Below are 21,272 nucleotides of genomic sequence, written 5' to 3'. Positions count from 1 at the left end.
AAACATATATATTTTTTGTCCTCACAACCAGCATCCTCAGAATGCGCTGCCCCTCTCAGCAGCCCCCTGTGCCAATGGCTGCAAGTGGGCCTGGCCGCGAAGCCCACCTTGGAGGGAGGGCCTTGGCTGCGGTCAGCACCGGCCGTGTGCGAGGCCCTGGCCAGGTCTGCCGAGAAGGTCTGTGTGACCAGTCTCTGGGCCTGACCTCAGAGGCACTGAAATCACAGCCCTGCTTCTCGGCAGGCGGCGTAGGAGCCTCTGGTTAACCTACCATCATCCCTTCCCCTAGAATTTGGTGCAGGTCGGGCCCAATGATGTCAAGAGCATTCAGCAAACGCTTCCTAAGGCCCTGCTGCTACCAGGCTCTGGACTGGGCAGAGAGCAGGGCAAGGCTCACAGGCTGAGGGGCGGAAAGACAAGGAAATGGACGCATGCCGATGTCCTTGCCCCTCACCCAACACTGCAGCCTCGCCCGGCCCAGTATGCCACCAGCCAGGCTTCCCCGTCTGCCCGACACTTTAGGTATTTCTATGTCTCTGTGCTTTTGCCCAGCCTGTGCCTCACGGCTAATAAACATCTATATATCCTTCAGCTGTAACTCAAATGTATTCTCCTCCGTGACTCCTTCCTTGACCAACCCTCCCCAACCCGAAGCACTAGTTACTCCCTCCTAGTGCTCCCACAGTGAGACATCTAGAGAGGAGTGCTGAGCACATCGTTGAGATGGTCCCTCCAGCGGCCGTGCACAGAGCCGGCTGGCCAAAGTTGGGAGAGCCTCCCACCCCCAGCTCTGCCCCGACCAGCTCAGCATGGGACACTGCCGCCCCCCAGCAGCCCCACCTGTTCCAGGGGTCAGCACTGTCTTCTCTGGCTTTCCAGGATCACTGTAACTCTCAAAGTGTCAGTTTATGCGAAAATACCCTCTTCCTTCTCCATGCCCCGACCGGTGCTTGGGACACAGGAAATATCCTTGAAGCCAATAAATACCTGTCGCTGGAACCGATTTTTTTAATTTGAAAAATACAGCAGACTAGACAAACACCCTCAGGCTTCTTAACGTTCCAGTAGCAGCAGCACTAATGACCCATTAGGGGCCCTGGTGATGTGCAGGAACAGGACCCCGAAGAGAAGCAGTGACAGGTCTGGGTCGGCCGCAGCGAGGCCCGGCCCCCAGGCCTCAGCACTGCCGGCCGGTGTTCATTTATGCAGCTGAAGTTGGCAGCTTGTGCCTGGGGGATGGACTGAGAGCCCTGGACACCATGTGGCGGCGGTTAGACTTCATTCTGCAGGCAGTAGGGAGCCATTGAAGACTTCGGGGCAGGGGCAGGGGCAGCACACACTGATCAGAGCTGCCTTTGAGCAAGATGAACACACCGAGGAGCAGAGGAAGAGCTGGAAGACTAATGAGATGCCCCGCAGGCAGCCGGGAGCCTGCTGGGAGGCCGTGCAGTGGGCACCGGGTGCTCAGGCCTCCCTTCCTGGAGGCCCAAAGCACGCGCCTGTGTGTGCCTGGGAGCTCGGCATGGTGGGTGTGGTTCCTGGGCAGAGGGGGTCTCTCGAAGGCCCAGCAGATCGTAACCCCTCCCAGCCTCAGTTACTCCATCTGTAGCGTGGGAGAACGCCTCTCTCACAGAAGGTGGGATGACAAGGGTGAGAAATAGTTTATGGGGGACAGTAAAGATCCCCCAAGCTGCCTCTAAAGAGGCTTGATTCTTTCTTGGTTTGGAGACCTGAGCTAGAGGGAGCCTCTGCAGAGAAGCCGGCACCCCCCCGTCGGCGCCCCCACCCCCGTCCCAGCTGCCTCCATCAGCAGAAGAGGCACCCCGATGCCCTCCCCCGGGGGAACAGAGCACAGGCCAAGTCCACCTTGAGTTCAGGTCAGCCAGCAGCAGTGCGGGAGCGTCTGCGGTAGGAAAAACGGGTGATTTGAAAGTGATGAAGAATCTCAGGTCTTCTGAGTGAGGCAGCCTGTGGGGCGCAGCCAGTGAGGTGAGGCCTACGTGCCGAGCACCGGCCACACCACAGGCTGGAAATGTCATTATCTGTTATTTACCACAACAGAGGACAATTGGCTGCACAAAATTACCGTGCCTGGTAACAGCTGCTAAACGGATTTGCCAACACTGCTTCCTGCTGCCTGCATTCTCTTGAATCTACAATGACCAGACCCAGAAAAAAGAGCCCCTAAGCTCCACGGCAAGGGGCCTGAGGGGGTGCCAGGCAGCTGTCTCGGGGAAGAAGCCCAACCCCAGCTCCAGCCCCAGCCCTGGCCCAAGCCTATACAGATGGTTTGTGCACCCTCCTCCATGACTCAATAACCACAAACCGCTGCAGACCCCCGGATGTGCCCAGGCTCTGCCCAGCTATCCCCAGAGGTGTGACAAACTAGTGCAAAGCACTGGGCCCACTCTGTGGGGCGGTTTGCTTTGGGGGACGATCAGGGTGCCACACCTTACTGTGGATGGTCGGCACTAGGGCTGCACCCCTTCTCCAGTATTGGGGGCACTCAGTGAATGGCCTTGGCACCCACCTGGCAAGCTGGCACCAAATAGCATCTTCCTTTGTGGGGGGTCTCCTACAAGACTTCAGCTCCCCAGAGTATGACCGCAAAGTTCTGAACTGAGATCGATGGCCCTGGCTCTGTCATCAGGACCAAGTTATCTCTCAAATCCTCAGTTTCTCTACCTGGAAAATGGGTACAATCACTGTCTTTTGCCTACCCACCCTCCTCTGCGGGGGGGCGTGAGTCGTGAAAGGTACGTGGCATCACAGAAACATCACAGGCAGAGCGGGGGCCTCAGAAGCACATACCCACTCGCACGCTGGCTTCGCCCTTGTAAGAGGACATGAGACAAGGAAATTTGGACACCAAGCCTACCATGGCTTCAGAACGACAAGAAACCAGGCTCAGTCTGGCCCTTGCGGCATTACTGCCCCGACGCTGCTCCCCGGGCGGCACTGGCCCCCCAGACCCGGCGCAGCCGCAGCAGCCGCAGCCGTGTGCTGACACTCCTGTCTCCGCACCCCTGCAGCACAGCCCGGGGCACTGTTCTGCAGTGCCCAACAGGCTCCCTCCAACCCTGCCACGTTCCCCTCCAAGTCTGCGTCTGGGCTTGGCCTCCCCAGAGGCTCGCTCGATTCCTGAATAGAGAGCCCTCTTCTATGACGGCTCAGCTGCCTGCGGGGCACTCAGCCTGGGACCCTGGCCCTTCGCCATCCTCGCTTCCTTCTCGCCACCCTCCTCGGCCTGCCTCCCTCTCCCTGCTCTCTCCCGCATACCCCCTGCAAGTTGTCACCATGCCTCTACAGAGCTGTGCCTCCTCCTGAAACGCCCTCCCCAGGCACCTCGGTCCCCACCCTTCCAGGACCAGCTCCAACAGCTCTCCAGGGGCCAGCTCTGCCGCCCTCCGCTCCGAATCACTCCGTGCCTCCTGCTCTGCTAGTGCCTCCCACTCCGCTAGTGCCTCCCCCACGGTGCTATATGATCTGTCACCGTGGTGAGCTTCTGGAGCGCGGGGCTTCGCACGCAGGAGGACCTTGGGGACAGGGTCTTTAGAGGGCTGTGGGAACTAACTGAGTGACCGACTGACCACAAGGCTGGTCTCCAGGAAGCTCTGGGTCTTGCCACCAGAGGGCCTCAAGGTTCCCCAAGCCCACCCTCATTCTTGGCTGCTCTTCAGCTGCCTTCAACCTCGAGCTGAAGGTCAGTGGCGTGACAGGGTAACCAGAATGGTCTCTGGACTGCGTAAAGTGAGAGAGGAGCTACTTCAGGGGAAGAAAAGTCACGCCGCAGGCACCAGGGCAGCAAGAAAGGAGTGTGCATTAATGGAGACGTTCTGATCGGCAGACTCTCGAGCAGGCAGATGTTCCAAGATGCTGCGAGGGGCCTGGGCCAGTCCTCAGATCCAGCAACAGCAGCCAAGTTGATTCCTGCCAAGTAGCCTGGGGGACGCAGGAGCCAGAGCAGGGGAATTAAGTGACTTTTCCTGGGAGTTTAGGAAACATCAGTAGCTGAATGAAAAAAAATCCGTATTTGTAATGAGGTGCAAACATCTGAATTAGGTCGAGGAGGAGATAGGACGTTGCGAGGCCCATCTGGAGGCAGCTCAGATGAAACGGCTATCGCTCAAGGATGCTATTGCTTTCGTGGCCTCACCCGAGGGACAGAGGTGCTGAGAGCTGGGTTTGGAAGGGGAGTGGGGGCAACTGGATGAGTTTCACTGCACCCCCACTCAGGAGGGAGACCCTGCAAAAAGCCGCACGCCCCTCACCGTTGCGCAGTGTTGGTGGGAATGTAAAGTGGTGCGGTCGTCATGGAAAACAGGATGACAACTCCAAAAACTCAACAGAATGACCACATGACCCAGCAAGTCCACTGCTGGGTACATGCCCCAAAGAACTGACAGCGGGGACTCGGAGAGATACTTGCGCACCCACATTCATAGGAGTACTATTCACAAAAGCTAAAATGCAACCCAAGTGTCCACTGACAGATGAATGGATCAGCAAAATGAGATTATCTACATACAGTGACTATTAGCCTTCAAAAGGAAGGAAATTCTGACATGTGCTCCCACGCCATGGATGAGCCTTGACGACAGCCTGCAAAGTGAAATAAGTCAGTCACGAAAACACTGTACGCAAATACCGAGAGGCAGACACTGCATGATTCTGCTTTACATGAGGTGCCTGAGGTAGGCGAATTCACAGACGCAGGAAGTCGGATGGCGGGTGCCAGGGCTTAGGGTGGGTGGGAATGGGAGGTGGTAGTTACGGGGCCAGAGTTTGTTTTGCAAGGCAAGAAAGTTCTGGGGATGATGGTGGTCATGACTGCACAGCAACGTGAATAAACTTAGTGCCCCTGAACTGCGCACTTAAAAACGGTTAAAATAGTCGATTTTATGGTATGTATATTCTATTACAAATTAAAAAATAATTTTAAAAATTGCCTCCTCTGATTCTGGGGGACTCAAATTAATCTGAGGAGAAGGGTGGGGCAGTCCCCAGTCCACAGACCCAGGAAGGGCCAGGCCACAGGCCTCCAGGGGCTGTTTGTGGGGGCTTTGAGGGCCGTTTGTGGGGGCTTCGGGGCCATTTATGGGGCCCTCCCCCTCCCATGCCTCCCTGGCCTGCCTTCTGTTCTCTCTTGTGCCACATTCTTCCCAACCCCAAACCGCATCCACGCTGCTCCCTCTGCTCGGGACCCTTTCGGCCAGATCTGACTGTCTCTCACCGTGGTCTCAAGCTCTAATGGCCCCTCCCCATAGCGGCCTGGGCTGTGCATCCAAAATAAAAAAGCTGCCTCCCCACCCCCTCCTACTGGCTCTTCCGGTGCCCCTTCACCCACTTCCCATGTTTTTGCCATTTTGTAGAATTACTGTGTTTATCTGGTCTAGTCCATATCCCTTTCTTAGGTCGTAAACTCGGTGGGGTGGGTATGGCACAGTGGCTCATGGCAAGGGGGCTTAGAACCAGGCGGCTCGGGCTCAAACACTGGCTCTGCCACCAGCTAGCGGAGCGACCCGGGCAAGATTCCACGCCACTCTGTGCCTCAGTCTGCCCTGTGTAAAAGGGGAGTGATGTGACAGCCGTTAGAACGGCGTCTGGGAGAGAAAGTAAGAGAAGCGCTGGCTCTTCCTGTTGCCTAGCAGTGCCATGGAGGCAAGGCCACCTCCTACCTCGTTCATCACAATACCCCCGGCACCTGGCACAGAGTCCGCTCCCGATAAAACGCTGTAGCATGAATGAATGAAAAAAATTCTGCAGAGACAAGCTCTTTATGAAATTCAGTTTCATTTGCAAGGATGGGCCTAGGAGCTGGTCAAGGCCTCCCAGAGGGGCTGCCTGTCCTCCCGCCGGCATAGGCCCTGGACCCCTGGGGCTCAGCCAGTCCCAGGAGTTTAGCTTCTGGAGTGGGAACATCCTGAGAACATTTGGGCTGTTCCTGGGGGTCTTGGGAAAGTAGCTGGGAAAGCTTTTCCCCCAGCGGTGGTGCAGGCAGCCAGCCAGCCACTGCCTGCGCCAGACAGCATGTTCTAGAGGGAGGGTGGCCTCCACCAGGGCCTCCTGGGGTCCCCAAAGGCATCGTCCAGCTAACATAGGCACCCACTCCTTTGCCTTAAAGTGACTTCTCCTGTATTCATTTTTTATTTCCCTCTCCCCCTCTCTGTCTCTTTCCCCCAAAATATTTACTATTCTACTTTTCACATTTAAATCTAAAATCAGTCCAGAATTGACTTCTGTGCCTGGCGCAACGTAAAGGTCAGGATACGTTTTTTCCATGTGAATATCAAATGAGCTCACATTATTTATCCAAAAGACCATGCTTTACCCACTGCACACCAGTGTCCCCTTTGTCATAAACTGGACCTTTTCTTTTCTCTCATTTTTGTCTCAGGTGTATAGAAATATCAATTTTTCTTATATACTGAACATATACAACAACCTTGCTCAAGTTACCTACTGATGTTAGCCATTTGCATTTAGATTCTTTCAGATTTTCTAGTTACATGATCGTGTTATTCATGGATAATGGCAGTTTTAGCTATTTCTTTTCCAGTCCTGATGGCATACATTTCTTTTTCTTGCCTAATTGCACTGGCTAGGCCTCTAGTGCAACAATGGATAGAAGTGGCAATAAAGATACAAAGAACCTATCTTATTCCTGTGTTTATGAGAAATGTTTTCAATATTTAACCATTGAGTATGATGTTTCTTCTCCTGTGTTCTTTGGAAAGTGGTCCCTGCTTCTCCATGGAAGAGAGAGCGCATGGCGTGAATGCTTTGGTCTGTAAGAACAGAGGAGGGGCAGGGCAGCGCAGCAGGGCAGACGCCCCTGGGGGACCCAGCTGCCCATGACCCAGCCAGGTGACCCTGGAAGGCCACGCAGCCTCCATGGAGCCCCTGTTCTGCATCTGTGACTGGAAAACAGCCCCAGCTCCCTGCTTCCCTTACAGCTTTGCCCTGAGCACCAAACAGGAGGAATTCTGTGAAAGTGGTTTGTGAACTTGGAAGAACATCACAAGGGGACAGAATGGCCTCCGTGTTGGCTGTTGGCCAGGGCCGCCGTGGCCCGGGGCAGGGCACAGGACCCTGGCCCGGGGGTGCAGGGAAGGAGATGCAGGAGGTATGGTATGTAAAGGTGGGGGTGTGGTGTGAGGGGAGGGGGTTGTGTGGTGCAGGGCAGCCTGTGGGGGAGGGCAAGAGCAGGAAGAGGAGCAGAGGGAGGCCTGCCACTGAAGAGCTTCGCCACCGCCCTGAGCCAGGCCTGGGCTGGGACCTCAGAGCAGAGTTCTCAAACCTGAAGAGGGTCAGAGTCCCCTGGAGGGCGGGTTACACACTGATCCCGCCCCCGCCCCCGCCCCCACGCTTCTGTTCAGTGGGTGCGGGGGGGCTGAATGCTCCTGTCTCCTCAGACTCCCAAGGTGAAGCCCTAAGGCCCAGTGTGGTGGTGTTTGGAGGCGTGGCATTTAGGAGGCAATGAGGGTCTGATGAGGTCTTGAGGGTGGGGCCCCCATGGTGAGACTGTGGCCCCCAGGTTCCTGCCAGCTTCCCTGCTGGGGCTGTGGGCTGAGCCCCCTCACATTCCTTCTCAGAGCCTGGCGCAGACTCTGGCCCGGCCCCGCCCCCTCAGCACCTGCCCATCCTGCCCAGAGGCTGCCTGAGCCCTCCCTGGGCTGGGCTTCCCTGAGGGCTTTGAGCCTAGGACTCTTCCCCAGGGGACTCAGCACACAGTACGGAGACCACCGTTCCATGGACAGACTCCTCTGCATCCACACGGTGAAACCCACTTTTTCTGAAACCAGAAAAGAAAAATCCTACTGCTTCCCTCCGGGGCTCAGGCGGGTGCTCCTGCAGCCCTGCCCAGCCTCCCACTGCTGGCGAAGCCCGCGATTCGCAACCAAACTGAAAGCTGGAGGCTGACTCAGCTCCTATGCAATTAGGAGAGCCAGGCCTCTCTAATTAACCAGCCTGCCCCCTCCCTTCCCAGCACAGCCCTCCCCTAATGAGGGCAGGCAGCCTGGGCGCTGGGGCCCAATTACGGAGGGGTGGTTGTGCGAGGGCTGGCGTCACGGGTTTCACCCGCGCATTTGTGAGCCGTGGCGGCTGAGCGCTGCCAGGGCTCCTGCAGGAGACAGGCTCCCTGCGGCCAGCAGCACCTGGGGGTCGGCCCCCAGGCCTGGACCTGGATAATTGCCCTGTCAGAGATGTCCCCAGCAGCCACACACCTCCGGGACCCAGGGCTGCCTGCCACTGCAAAAAGTGAGGAGGCAGAAAGCGGAGATGGAAATAAACAGAAGCACCCCAGCCAAGGGTGGACCCGGAGTGGGTGGTCCCTGATGCCCCCCGTTGGGCCGGCGCCCTGTTAGTGCTCTCAGGCCGGGAGGGCTGCGGCTGTGCCCGAGCACACCTCTAATTAATTATCCATCGTTCCGGGCGGCGGGATCTGCATGTCCTCACACCACACCCCCCACCCCCGCACCGCACCCGCGGGAGTGCGATCCATGTTTGTCGGATGAGTGAATAGGTGACAATGTCCTCCCCTGCAAGGGCTAGGGCTTTGCTGGGGGCTCCGAGGCTATGCCTGGGCCTGTCCCCTGATTCTGCTAAGTAACCGGTGCCTGGCAGTGGCTGCAGGTGCCTGTGTGATAGTTCTGATCGTCTCCCGGGGCCCTGGGGCCCTGGGGCCCTGCTCGCTCTGCTCAAAGGCAGCTTGGCCCTCGCAGAACTTCTAACAAGGCTTATCTCCTACACAAAGGTCTCAGCTCTGCCCTGTGTCTTCATGTCCCCATGATCTCGCCTCTGTCCCTCCTCCAAAGTCCTCCTGTTCCTTGTCAAATCTGATGTCATCTCCTATGTTTTGTCTTCTTTCAGTACACTTCTCCCTGCCCTCTGGGCCTGCATCCTCAGTCAAGGGCTTGCCCAGCCCATGTCCAGCTCCATGTCTTTGCTCTGCTGCTCTCCCCTGAGTGAAATGCCCTTCACTCTACTCTCAGCCTCTCAGAAGGCTTTGGGAGCCAGCTCCTCCAGGCAGCCCTCCTGATTGCTCTTAGTCCTGGAAACCTTGGTCCCAGCTGTGGTCAGCATCACTCTACAGAATACTGTCTTCCCACTTTGACCTGAGCGAAGGGACTTGGACACTTGTTCTTTTGGATTCCTCTATCCCTGAATTGGCCCACAACAGGCTGAATAAGTGATTGAGTGTTAGTTTTATGTGGAGAACTTGCACAGAAACAGAGAGTCTGGTTTCACTGCTGGATCCGGACATTCAACCACAAGAGCTTCCACAGGCTTTTATAGAAATTACAAACATATACGGGACTAACTGTAGGAACTCCAATTTTAAGTTCAAGAAAACATGAATTCTCATAGGGAGAATGTGGGGTGCTATGGGCTGAATTGTGTCCCCTGATAATTCAAATGTTAAAGCCCTAATCCCCAATGTGAGTGCATCAGAGACTCGGTCATCAGTGTTAAATGAGGTCTTAAGGGTGGGGCCCAGATCTGAGGGGACAGCTGTGCTCATAGGAAGCGGAAGAAAGACCAGAGTTTTCTCCCCACCGGTGAGGACCAGTGAGAAGGTGGCCGTCTGCAGGCCGAGGCTCTCACCAGAACCCGAACTGACCAGCACCATGACCTTGGACTTCCCAGCCTCCAGAGCTACGGAACTAAATTTCTGTTGCTGAAGCTGCCCAGTCTGTGGACGCTGTTACGGCAGCCTGAGCTGACTAATACGTGGGATGTCACTCACCCTCTTCTAAGATGTGTGGGAGGTAAGTTCCATTCTTTTTTTCCCCTCCTCGCCTGAGGATATGTGTATTGATTTTAGCGAGAGAGGAAGGGAGAGAGAAACAATGTGAGAAAAAAAACATTGATGGGTTGCCTCCAGTATACACTCTGACTACAGATCGAACCCACAACCCAGGTATGTGCCCTGACCCGGGATGGAACCCACAACCTTCTGGTGTACATGGCGATGCTCCAGCTACCTGAGCCTCCCGGCCAGGCCATTACGCTCCATTCTTTCCAACACGTGGGCAGTCTGAACAGCTAGGGCCCAGGGTTAGATTAACAGTAATAGCAACAGCAGCAGGTGTCCTTCCCTGAGCGTTCGGAAGTGGACCTGACCTCTGAGAAGGGCTTTCCTGTGTTAGCTCATTTACTCCTCACAGCCAGGCAATGTGGGCATATGCTTCATGATCCCGTTTACAGATAAAGAAACAGAGGCTGAGACACACTCACTTGTACAAGGTCACTGCACTGCAGCCAAGCGGAGGCCACAGCTGAAGTCCGTCTGCATGGGAACAGCCCTGACTGGCACACCCAGGAGGAAGAGCGCCCCCCACTGTGCAGGGTGGGACGAGTGACCTCTCACCCTGGCCCAGCGGCCGTCTAGGACGCTGTTTCCTTCCAAAGGCCCTTAATCATGCCCTCTAACCCTTCCCCATCTGCTTGGGATACAGCGAAGAGACTGATTCTCCTAGCATACGGCTCCCCATCCGCAGGATGCCTTGTCCCCAACCCCACCATTTCCCAATGAGAGCCATCACTAACTCATCTCCAGCTCGCACTCCATGTCCCCCTGCAAGCCGCTCGCCAGACGGCAGCGAGGCTCACCTCCCAAAAACGAGTCAGCTCACCTCACAGCCCTGCTCGCAATGCTCCACTGGCGTCCCGTTAAACCTGGCGTCAAACCTCAGCTCCTGACCTTGATCAGGAAGCTCTGCGCTCGACCCCGCTGCCTCGCACTCCCTCTGCCCCAGATGTCTTCGCTGGTTCCTTGAACACGCTCAGCTGGCTTCTGCCTCAGGGGCCCGCACGCTTGCTGTTCCCTCTGCTGGGAACTCCTTTCCACCGGGCTCCTCGGGGGGCTGGCGGGTGCTCGTGCTCAGGCCTGCACTCAGCGAGGCCCTCCCAGCCGCACTCTGTCATGCTGCCCTGTTTTAACTCACGACAGAGCCCTCAGGCTGCTTGACATTATTTTATGTTTGTTTGTTGTCTTTCTTCTCCCACCCCCTGGAAAATAATCTCCATGAAAACAAGGATTTTGTCCCTCTTGGTTCATGGTATCACCAGCCCCTGACACAGGGCTTGCACACAGTGGGCCCTCTATTTGCAAGATGGATGGATGGATGGATGGATGGATGGATGAATGAATGGCAGGCACAAGATTCTTAAGGATGGATGAAGAAACCCCCCAAATGCCCATCATTCAGCTGTGGCCCTAACTAGCATGTTTTCCTCCCACTTTTATCCAGAAACAAGTCTCCTCAGGAGCTCAAAGCGCTCCTCACCTTGCCATGGAAGCCAGCACCACATCCTCAGCCTGCAGCAGAATAAGAATAATTTCAAATGGAAATAGGCTGGGTGCCCTGGGGTGGGGGAGGCACCAGTGTCCGCAGGCGCGGAGGTCCTCCCCCGGGACTGCCGCGGTGCCCGGGGAATGGCTCTCCAGGGAGCGGCTGGCACTCACCCACAGCCGCAGGGGCAGAGCCTGCCTCTGTGGCAGGGCCCCAGGCCATTCTACGGGCAGGAGATAAGGCCCTGCTCCCCCGTCATGGTCCCGCAAACCTGAACAGCCACAGCAGCTGAGGCACGAGGGGCAGAAGGCGGAGAGAGGCGCCGGGGCCCAACCCCCCAGGCAAGAATCACAAACTACAACCGCACCTGCACAGGTCCCTGCGCCCACACCCGTGCTGGTACCCAGTCAGGGTCTGAGGAAGGCTTTGGGGGAGCTGGCACAGGAGTGCCCATCCCCTCCCCGGCACCCAGGCCCCTCCAGTGTCCTTGGGACCCTTTGCCAGTTAATCCACATTCCTCAGCCCAGTTCCCGATGGCACAGAGCAGGGAGAAAACGATCTGAGCTAAAGTCCTGTTTTTTCCAGATATTAACTGGGAATATTCACCTCTTCGCGCCTTGGCTGTCTTGTCCAGCTGTCGAATGTGCCACTGCGAACGCCCTGGTTAAGGCTGCCAGCGGCCTCCAGGTTTTGACTTCTCCATATTTCATGGTCCTCTCAGCTCCTACCACCCACTCCGCCCCCGGTCGTCGATCCCCTGCTACTTCTTCTCAGGATTTATTACTCCTGAAATCCTAATTATTTGATCATTTTTTAATAAATGTTTGGGTTCCCCCAACCAATGTACTCTCAAGAGAGAAGGTTCTTTCTCTGTCTTGTTCATCAAAATAACTCCAGGCTTAAAGCCGCGACTGGCACAGGGAAGTTTCTTGAAGACTGGTTCCAGTAAAATTAGAATGAGAAACTTAAAAAGCAAAAGACATGGTGTCTTGGGAACAGTGTCTCCAACCTGGGAGGCCAGTAAAGGGAAGTCCTGTGATTACAGCTGCCCAGCAATTAGTCTGTGTTCAAGCAAGAATGAGAATCTAGAGCGGCTTCTGGCAGGAAAAAACCTAGGCTCCATGTAAGAGAGAATAAAATTGAGATGCTAAATAATCTTGTGGATTGGAAGGCACATCTTTCTTTTGTCAATCAGAAAAAGAAAGGCAATCAGGAACTCCAGGAAAAACGAAATGTTATTGTAAAATGTATTGTATTCAATATGAAACAGTTTAATATGTGGCACAATTTAGAAGAATTAATGGAATATTATAAGAACAGAAGAAAATCCACTTGACTTTGCTGCAAAGATCATTCTTGTTGGAATGGCCAAGGATCAAGAGAACAGACCAACAGAATAGGAAGGTCAATCCTAGCATATAATTTGACTCTGAGGAAAACTGTATTTACTTAATAACAACGAATAACATTCATTGAGTATTTACTGTGCCAGACAAGGTTCTAAAAGCTTTGCATATAATATTTACTCCTCCCAACTCTCTAAGGTAGATATTATCATTATGCCTATTTTACAGGTGAGGACGACGAGGCATGACATACTAAACAAGTATTCTGAGGTCATATGTCAAGTGGAATTCATACCTGCGCCTGTGAGACCCATAGGTCCACTCCCCAGGGCTGGCCCTAGAAATCAGGCCATTTGACCTTCAGGCTCCAATCCTTGTTGCCAAGAAGCATAGGATACCATGTGCTTACATGTGTACGCACAAACACACACGCACTCCTGGGAGCCAGGAGGCAAGGCCACAGAGCAGCAGTGCCGCTGGTCCAGGCTGGGTGGCCAGGGTGGCAAGGCCAGAGCAGGGTCTTACCTTCCTGCAGTCCTTGCAGAACACGGCCGAGCTGCCCAGGAAGCCTAGCACTTCCCCACAGAGCAGACACTGGGAGAGGCCATTCCCCATCACGTTGCGCCTCATGGTGTCCAGCCGCTCCACCAGCCGCCTGCAGCACAGGACACCGAGTCAGATGGAATGTGCTTCCTGTCCCCATCCTGACCACTACCTGGACATGGCTGCCACGAGGCTTCACGCTACACCAAGCCCCATGCGCTGTTCCCTCACCTGGGGTACTGGTCCCTACCCTACCTCTTTCCTGGGCTGTAACCCCTAATCATTCATTCACTCACCAATATTAACTGAACATCCATGAAGTGCCAGACACTGAGAAGATTGTAGCAGAGAAGCCAGAGACAGACATGGTCTCTCCCTGCTCTCATGGGACTTATGTTCGACAAAGGGAGACAGTCCAGAAACAAGTAAACTGATAAAATAAGTGGGCGGGGGACGGAGACACAAGGGGGCCGGGGCATGTTAGGTGATCAGTGAGGGACTCTCTGCAGACATTTGAGCTGAGAGCTAACGGATGACAGGGACCAAACCACGTGAAGAGCCAGAGGAGGAAGCGTTCTTGGTGGAGGGAACAGTCTGGAATGTTCTGGGTGAGAGAGGGCCAGGCACATTAGAATGATAAGGCCGTGTGGCCACCGCTTTGGAGAGCGGGAGGGAGTCCGGGATAAAGGAGGCTGAGGGGCCGGGGGGCCGCATCACGTGGGTTTTGTAGGTTACAAAACGGAGTTTGGATTATGTGCTAAGATCAACGAGGAGCTGCTGAGGAGCGTGAAGGAGGGGAGTGATTTGAGCCGAGTGACATTTTAAAATCTCACTCAGGATCACAGCGGGGCGTGGAGGTGAGGAAGGCGGCAGGAGGTGGCGGGAGGCCCAGGGAAGAGGGATGGAGGCTGGGTGGGTTGCGTTTCCGAGGCAGCCTCGATGGGTTTGGGGTGAGGGGAGGCAGGTAGAAGAGGCCCAGGATGGCGAAGAGGCCTTTGGTTTGAACAACTGTGTGGTGAAGAGGCTGGAGAAAGAAAGAAAAGGAGTCCTTCCAGGACCCTTCCCTGAACCCCGCCACGCCTGGGGTAGGTGTCTCTGTCTGCAGTCCCACGGCCCCTCAGCCCACTGTGACCCCTGTTTCATGACAACTTATGATGCAATACTGTGACCTCCACAAAACTGGCAGCCACTTCTGTTTTGTTGGCAGCAGTATGTCCGGTGGCCAGCGGATACTCAGTGAAAATTCTCAAATGAATGGACAGAGCAGGGATACATTATCTCCACTGATCGTCTCAGCCCCCTCCCCTGTCCAGTGAGGAGGATGCCACCCAACCAGAGGAACAATGACTTTTTAAATGATCATATATTTAAGAGAAAAAGATAAATAGAAGCACAAGGAAATCAGCATCAAATTAATTCCTGCCCAAGGCAACGCAGTATATTGGGTTTCCCTCTTGTGCTTTTCTATGTTTTTCATATTTTCGAGGGAGTATGAATTGCTTTGGTAATTAAACAAGCAAAAAAAAGCCCTGGCCAGGTAGTTCGGTTGGTTTTAGCATTGCCCCAACACACCAGGGTTGTGGGTTTGATCCCCAGTCAGGGCACATACATACAAGAATAACCAATGAATGCATAACTAAGTGGAACAACAAATTGATGTTTCTCTTTCTCAAATCAATGAATTAAAAAAAAAAAAAAAAGGAAAAAAAGGCCCAACAAAGCTATTTGAAGACTGTGCCGCCATCCACTCTGCATGCCGGGCCAGGGCAAGAGCTTAGAACAAGCTGGAGCACGTCTCCTGTTGGAGCCTTAGTTGGGACGATCCAAGCACAGCCTCGGCTTGAATCCCTTGCTGCTGGGCCACAGCTGACCCTTACGTGTGCAGAGCTGACCAGCCCCAACACATTCACCACACTCACTCACCCTCTGCAGCCTGGGCCCCCACATCAGCCGCTATCCCCACCTCACAGAGTGGTAACTGAGGCTCTGATGGGCTGGGTTATGTGTCCGCACTCAGGGTGTTCAGGCAGAGCTGACTCACTCTCAGAGGTGAAAAGCCAGCCCTAGGACGAGGGGGCCAGGCTCCCAGCCCACTGGTCTGGCTCTGTGCACCCTGGTTCTCCTCTCACCGACCTGCTCCTGACCCAGCCTGGAGCAGCCCTTACCCGATCCGCTGCTGCTCCATGACGTCGAGCCGCTCGGCCCTCTGGATGACCTGCAGGATGGCCTCCACCTCGGCCGGGCTGAGGCACTGGCTCTTCCTCTGCTTCTCTGTCTGGTAGGTGTGCACAGACCAGCCCGTCTGCAGCCTCGAGAGAGAAGGACACAGGCCTTGAGGCCACTCCAGGACAAACCCCAACCCCCACGTCATGCACCAGCTCCACCAACACCAGCTACTGGGCCTCGCAAAGACGACAGCGCCACCCTAGCTCCTGGGGAGGTGGAGCACAGACCGGGCCCGCTGCACACATGGGCAAGACCACCCCCATGAAGTGTCGCGGGAGAAGCTCAGATGATGATCAAGACAAGGATAAAAACCTAGATCTGAGTCATAGAAAAAGTGAGATAGAGTTTACTGTGGAGAAGGAAAGAACTGCAATTGGGTTTAAAATAAACCTCAGGGATAAAAGACTGACAGCATTTTGGAAGCAGAGGGTTCAGGGGCGGGAGGGGAGCTGAGCTGCGTGAGAGGGGAGGCGGCCAGGCAGGCAGGAGCGGGGGGCTGGGGCCCGGCCCAGGGTGGCAGGGCTCGGCTGTCTCCACTCCACTGACTGACACCTCCTGTGGCTGTGACCAAGGGCTGAGGGGACGGACTCACACCCTTTCTATTTTCCTGGATGGGGAGAGGGTGGCAGCAGCAGACCAAGCCCCACACTCCCTGCCCTGGGTCCCGGCTTCTCTGAGACGTTCTGTGCCAGGTTGGGAACAGAGACGGACAAGACGACAAAGTCCCCTCCTTGGAGAACTACAGTTTGCTGGGGAAGACAGAGACCCAGTCAATTACACAAATATTTATTTAATGAAAAACTATAAGAGCTTGTCATTCAATGCACATTTATTGAGCATTCACTGTGATGCCAGGCTCAAAAGGGGCTGGGGACGTGCTACGGGGAGGGACATGCAGGCGGGTCTCAGGAGGATGAATAAATGAGGGGAACTCGCCTGCTCAGTTAAAGGCAGGGGGCACAGCGCAGCACCATCGGCTGCCCCAGTGGGCGCAGCTCCTACCCAGCTCACTCGGGCCCGGTGCCGGCCTGGGACTCCGCAGACTCCCCGCTGGACCTTGTGTTATTCTGCCAGGCAGGATCCCTGATCTCTCAGAGTAGAAAGCAACAGGGCACAGTTAGATGGCTTTCTAAAGGCAGGTCAGGGGTCGGCAGGCCTCCTGGCCAGGGCAGCTCCCGTCTAAGGCAGCCGGCAGTTCTGCCAGGGCCCCCCAGGGCATCTTCCAGCCGCCTGTCCCGCCTCCACCTGATCACCCGCTAGGCCTCCCATGGGACCCCCACCCCCTGGCTCCCCGCCCTGTTCCATGAGGCCCACTCCCCCTTCCAGCCACGGCTGCCACTGAGCATCTGCAGTGGTGCCCGCCACCCATTCGCATGTCCCCCGGGGGGCCCTCCTTCCTCGGCTCCCCTGGCCTCGCATGGTGAGCACTACCAACAACTGCTTCTAGCGCCCCGCGTTCCGGCTGGACGCCGTCTCCAGGCCTTTGCTCGCTCTATGCCCTCCACCGGGGGGTGTGCCCCTCTCCCGAACCCCCTTTCCACTGGCCCACTCCTATATTTTTAGACATGCTCTTCACCAGGAGGCTCTTGATCCCCTCCAAGGTGGTTTAGAGTCCATTCTCCAAATTTTCATATGGTCCAGGCAACGCTCCATCACTGGGCTTAAACACCATTCGGAGGCAAGCTGGGACCTTTTGCCTCCTCTGCAGAATGCGAGTCTCTGGACGACCAAGGCCTGCCCCATCCGGCCCCTGCCGTTTTCCTTTTATCCCAGTTACCGCCTCACTCCCTGTGCATCCACGTTAACGCTGGCTTTCTGTTGGGTCCTCTTCATGCCATGTCCTTCTACCTCAGGGCCCTTGCACATGCTGTTCCTTCTTCTAGGAGCCCCTCTCCCATATTTCCATCTAACATTTACCCTTCCTCCAGGACTCAGCGTAAGTATCACACTCTAAATGAAGCCCCTCCCAATTCCCCGATTAAGTTAGCACCCCTTTCAGCCCCACTGCCTGTTTCCACTCTCAAAGCACATGAGTCACTGTGTGTATAATGCTCACTTGTACTCATTAGCCCTTAAGACAAAAGACCTCTGTGGTCTTATCCACTGCTGTGCAACCAGTGCCAGGCATGTAGCAGGAGTTTGGAAAACGTCTGATAGAGGCTGGAGGACAGAAGGACAGGCCTGAGCTAGAGCCAGGGAAGGTACTTTCCCCAGGCTTCCCAGAGGGACCCCCAGCGCTGTGGATATGGGGATTTGCAGTACTCTCCTTTACGGAGCCAGCATTACAAGAAGTCTGGCATTACAAGGCAGTACGCCCCAGGGAGAAGATAAAAGCATTTGCTCTTCTAAAAGGTGCTACAACAGCTTCTGGCTGCTGCTGAGAGCAAGACAAGGTCAGGGAAAACTGAAGAAAATGCTGGAGGGGTAGCAGGGGTCACACAGGGCCCTGGTATAAGAACACAGCTCTCCCCAGCTCCCGGGACCCAGCCGGGCAGGACCTATCACCTTGCCTGGCGTCAGAGGGGACAGGGAGAGGGGCCAGTTCCCTCCCTGGTCTCATCCCCTGTGGGGCTCAGCCACCCCACCGAGAGGGACAAATGAACAGCAGATCAGGCAGGAATCCACTCATCTGGGGCATTTTGGATTAATTTTTTCTCTCCGTTTGATGTTTCAGCTCTGTGTCCCTGAAGGCTCATAATATCCAATTGCAAATTTTTTGAACTTGGTCCCATTTGTGAAATGCTGGCTCTGGTAATTGGCAAGGTTTGATAGATGAAGGGGACTCTCAGGCTGCTCTGACACCAGGGACCTCCAACTCCCTGGAGAGACAGGGAGACAGGAAGGCAACAGGGGCCTGTTCAAGGCCCTGGTCTTCAACCACAGGGGGACAGGAGGTGGAGACAGCCTGACCAAAGTGACACCGAGGGGTCACCAGGACGAGAGAGAATAGGGAAACCAGGACCCCAAGGGGACCAGGCAGAACTGGAGAGACCCCGACAGGAGCGTGGCAGAGCCCTGGGGCGCCCCGAGGCTGGCTGTGTGTCTGCGGCCACCCGGGGCGTGGCTCTTCATTCACCAATGTGCCTTCGCTCTGTCCTGCCGGTCAGTGCCAGGCACTCAACTGGGAGACCAAAGGCCCCCGTGCCCAGGGGCTCAGGGACTGAAGACTCAGTGACAGGGGGCTTTATGCTCTTAGCAGGGAAGGCAAAGCAAGTGGCCTGGCTCCGTGCGGCCTGTTGTGATAGAAATAACACAGGCGGGGGAGTCAGAAGGGTCCCGGCCCGGTGTGGGTCCCGGCCCTGCCACTTACAAGGGAAGTGACTCGGGCAAGGAGCCCAGTCTCACTCTTCTCACCTGCGAAATAGAGATAAATTCCATAGGGCGGTTAAATGTGCGAATGGCTGGTCAGTGCCCAGCTGAGGGCGTGGAGTATGGTCTTGATAGGCACTTGTCTCCAAACGTCTCTTTCTGGGACCCTGGGACTGAATCTCGCCACAGAAAGGAGGGGAGTCAGGGCAGGAAGGAAGGGAAGGCCTGGCGGGGCCTCGGAGGTACTCACTTGGCTCGCAGGGCAAGCTGCCGGTCATTGGGGCAAACCCACTGGTCGCTCCCACTGCCGAAGATGGTGTCGGCCATGCTTGGAGCATCCAGCCCGTCACCGGGGGGTCACATCTGAGGTGAGAGGAGGAAAAAGAGCATGTCGTTGGCTGGGGTGCGGATGGCAGACAGGTCCCCCAGGCTCCACACATTGGCATTTCCAACCTAATGGCCCGTGTGTTGCCCATGGACGCCTGGAGTCTCACCTTCAGACTCGCTCCTCCAGCTCAGTACTGTTCCCTCCAAGCTCCTCTTTCAAAGGCTCATAGCTCTGGGAGGGCCACTGCATTTTCAACTGAGCTGGTAAACCCTGGGCGGGGAGGGATTTGATCCCTGCTCCCTCCAAGTACAGCGCCTGCTATGCTGAGCACAGCACCTCGCAGGAGGGGCTTGGGCTGGGACAGGGCTAGACAGCCCCTCCTCTGGGGACCTGAGCAGCGACCCCAGGCGATGGCTGCGGCTGAAGCCAGCTGCCTTCCCCAGCTCTGCTAACGAGGTCTTCACAGACTCTGCTCCCCGAGAGATTCCGCCACAGCCGGCGATCACAGTGGCAGAGCAGGGAGGAGGGCGGACGGACGCAGCTGCGGCCGAGACTGCCACCCCGCACACCTGCAGGGGACACGGTGTAAATGGCACCCTGGGAAATCCTGCAGAGAGGTGACCCTGCTCCAGAACCTTCTGGTGGTTTAATTTCTACAGTCTGGCATACTGGCTTTCTCTTTGCCACCAGGGAGAAGTGTTAGAGGGAGAAAACAGAGGACCGGCGAGGGGCGGGGGGATGACTTTGAGGGTATCAACCCAGAGCGAAGGCCAGGGGCTGTCCTGAGTTTCCACACTCCCCGGGTCGGACTCTATCTAGCCCGGGGTTCACAAACACGGGCCTTCTTTCTCTACACCCTTAAAAATTACTGAGGTTGGAAATGAGTCTTGACAGTTCCTCAAATGTCCAACAGAGTTACCATATGGCCCAGAAACTACTTCCAGGTACATGCCCAAGAGAACAAAAAACACACATCCACACAAAAACACGTGCGCGACTACTCCTAGCAGCATTATTCATAATAGCCCAAAAGCGGCAACAGTTCACATCCAGCTGATGAATGGATAAAATGTGGCTTATCATACTAGGAATATTACTTGCCCATAACATGGATGAACCTTGAAAACATTATGTTAAGTGAAAGAAGTCAGACACAACAGACTGTATATTGTATGGTTCCGTTTACGTGAAATATTCAGAATAGGCAAATCTATAGAGACAGAAAGTAGATTACTGATTGTCAGGGCTGGGGAGCAGGGAGGGGAGGAAGGGGGAGTGACTGGGTTCAGGGTCTCTTTTGGATGAAAACGCTCTGCCATTAGATGGTGGTGCTGGCCGCACAGCGTTGTGGGCGCGCTGAAACCACTGAATTGACTGTACCCTTTGAAAGCGTGAATTTTATGGTATGAGAATGGTATCTCATTAAATTGTTATAAAAATTCTTAAGTACTCCAAGTAGTATGGGCTATATCTATTAATATTTATAATATGAGATACTTAAAACAGAGGCAGATTTAAACGTGGTTAATAAACTTATTAGAATGTCACATATTTTACAAAATAACTATAGTCTCAGAACAAAAACTCTTAGTGATAGTAATAGCAGTATTTTACATTTTTATAAATCAAGGTAATAGTTGGCTTAACAAAAAACAGCTGGATATTCATATCTGACATTTCATTCACTCTTTTGCAACAGTGGTTTTCTGCAAGTACATGAAGGACATCCAGACTCTCACAGATATGTATTAAGGTTGGAAAAGGGAGGAGTATTTTAATAACCTTTCCAGATAATTGTGGCTATTCTTTCACACTGCGCCAACACTCAACCGTTACTTGTTTCTTAAAGATTAGTTCTAATGTGGCATCTGAAATCATATGAATAAACTTTTCACCTTATGTACATTTGTGAGAAAATGAGACCAAATATCTTATTATGATGATAAAATAATTTTGATCTTATAGGCCCCCGACCTGTTGGCGACTTCCAGGCCATCGTTTGAGAAAGGATGTTCCAGGCCAGCGTCACCCATTTCTGTGATGACCAGCAGGGGGCAGTGTGCAGACGGCAGCTAAGTGACTAAGGGACAGAGCCCACGACCTGGACCGCAGGGGTCTCTCTATCCCACCCAACAAGCACGTGCAGGCGCCTGCTCTCTGCTGTGGACGGTCCTGGGAGAGAGACCCGTGTGGAAACCCCACCGCCAGGCCCAGCACTGG

At 54.8% G+C, this 21,272-nt stretch overlaps 1 protein-coding gene across 2 annotated transcripts in view; it reads right to left on the bottom strand.

The window, feature by feature from the left end:
- The window catches only part of RPH3AL (rabphilin 3A like (without C2 domains)), a 105,058-nt gene that overhangs the window by 61,174 nt on the left and 22,612 nt on the right, over nucleotides 1-21,272 (bottom strand). For both annotated transcript variants that reach the window (XM_054573288.1, XM_054573289.1), the window contains exons 2-4: nucleotides 18,975-19,087; nucleotides 15,355-15,498; nucleotides 13,172-13,301 (exon numbers count right to left, since the gene is read on the bottom strand). In XM_054573288.1, the coding sequence (XP_054429263.1) occupies nucleotides 13,172-13,301; nucleotides 15,355-15,498; nucleotides 18,975-19,051 (351 nt within the window). In that variant the 5' untranslated portion in view covers nucleotides 19,052-19,087. The remainder of the gene's footprint in view (nucleotides 1-13,171; nucleotides 13,302-15,354; nucleotides 15,499-18,974; nucleotides 19,088-21,272) is intronic.

Source organism: Pteronotus mesoamericanus, unplaced genomic scaffold (genome assembly GCF_021234165.1).
Source record: "Pteronotus mesoamericanus isolate MK-2021 breed Mesoamerican mustached bat unplaced genomic scaffold, CSHL_Meso_final contig_246, whole genome shotgun sequence".
NCBI classification, from domain to species: Eukaryota; Metazoa; Chordata; class Mammalia; order Chiroptera; family Mormoopidae; genus Pteronotus; species Pteronotus mesoamericanus.
This window is presented reverse-complemented; position numbering and strand designations above follow the sequence as displayed.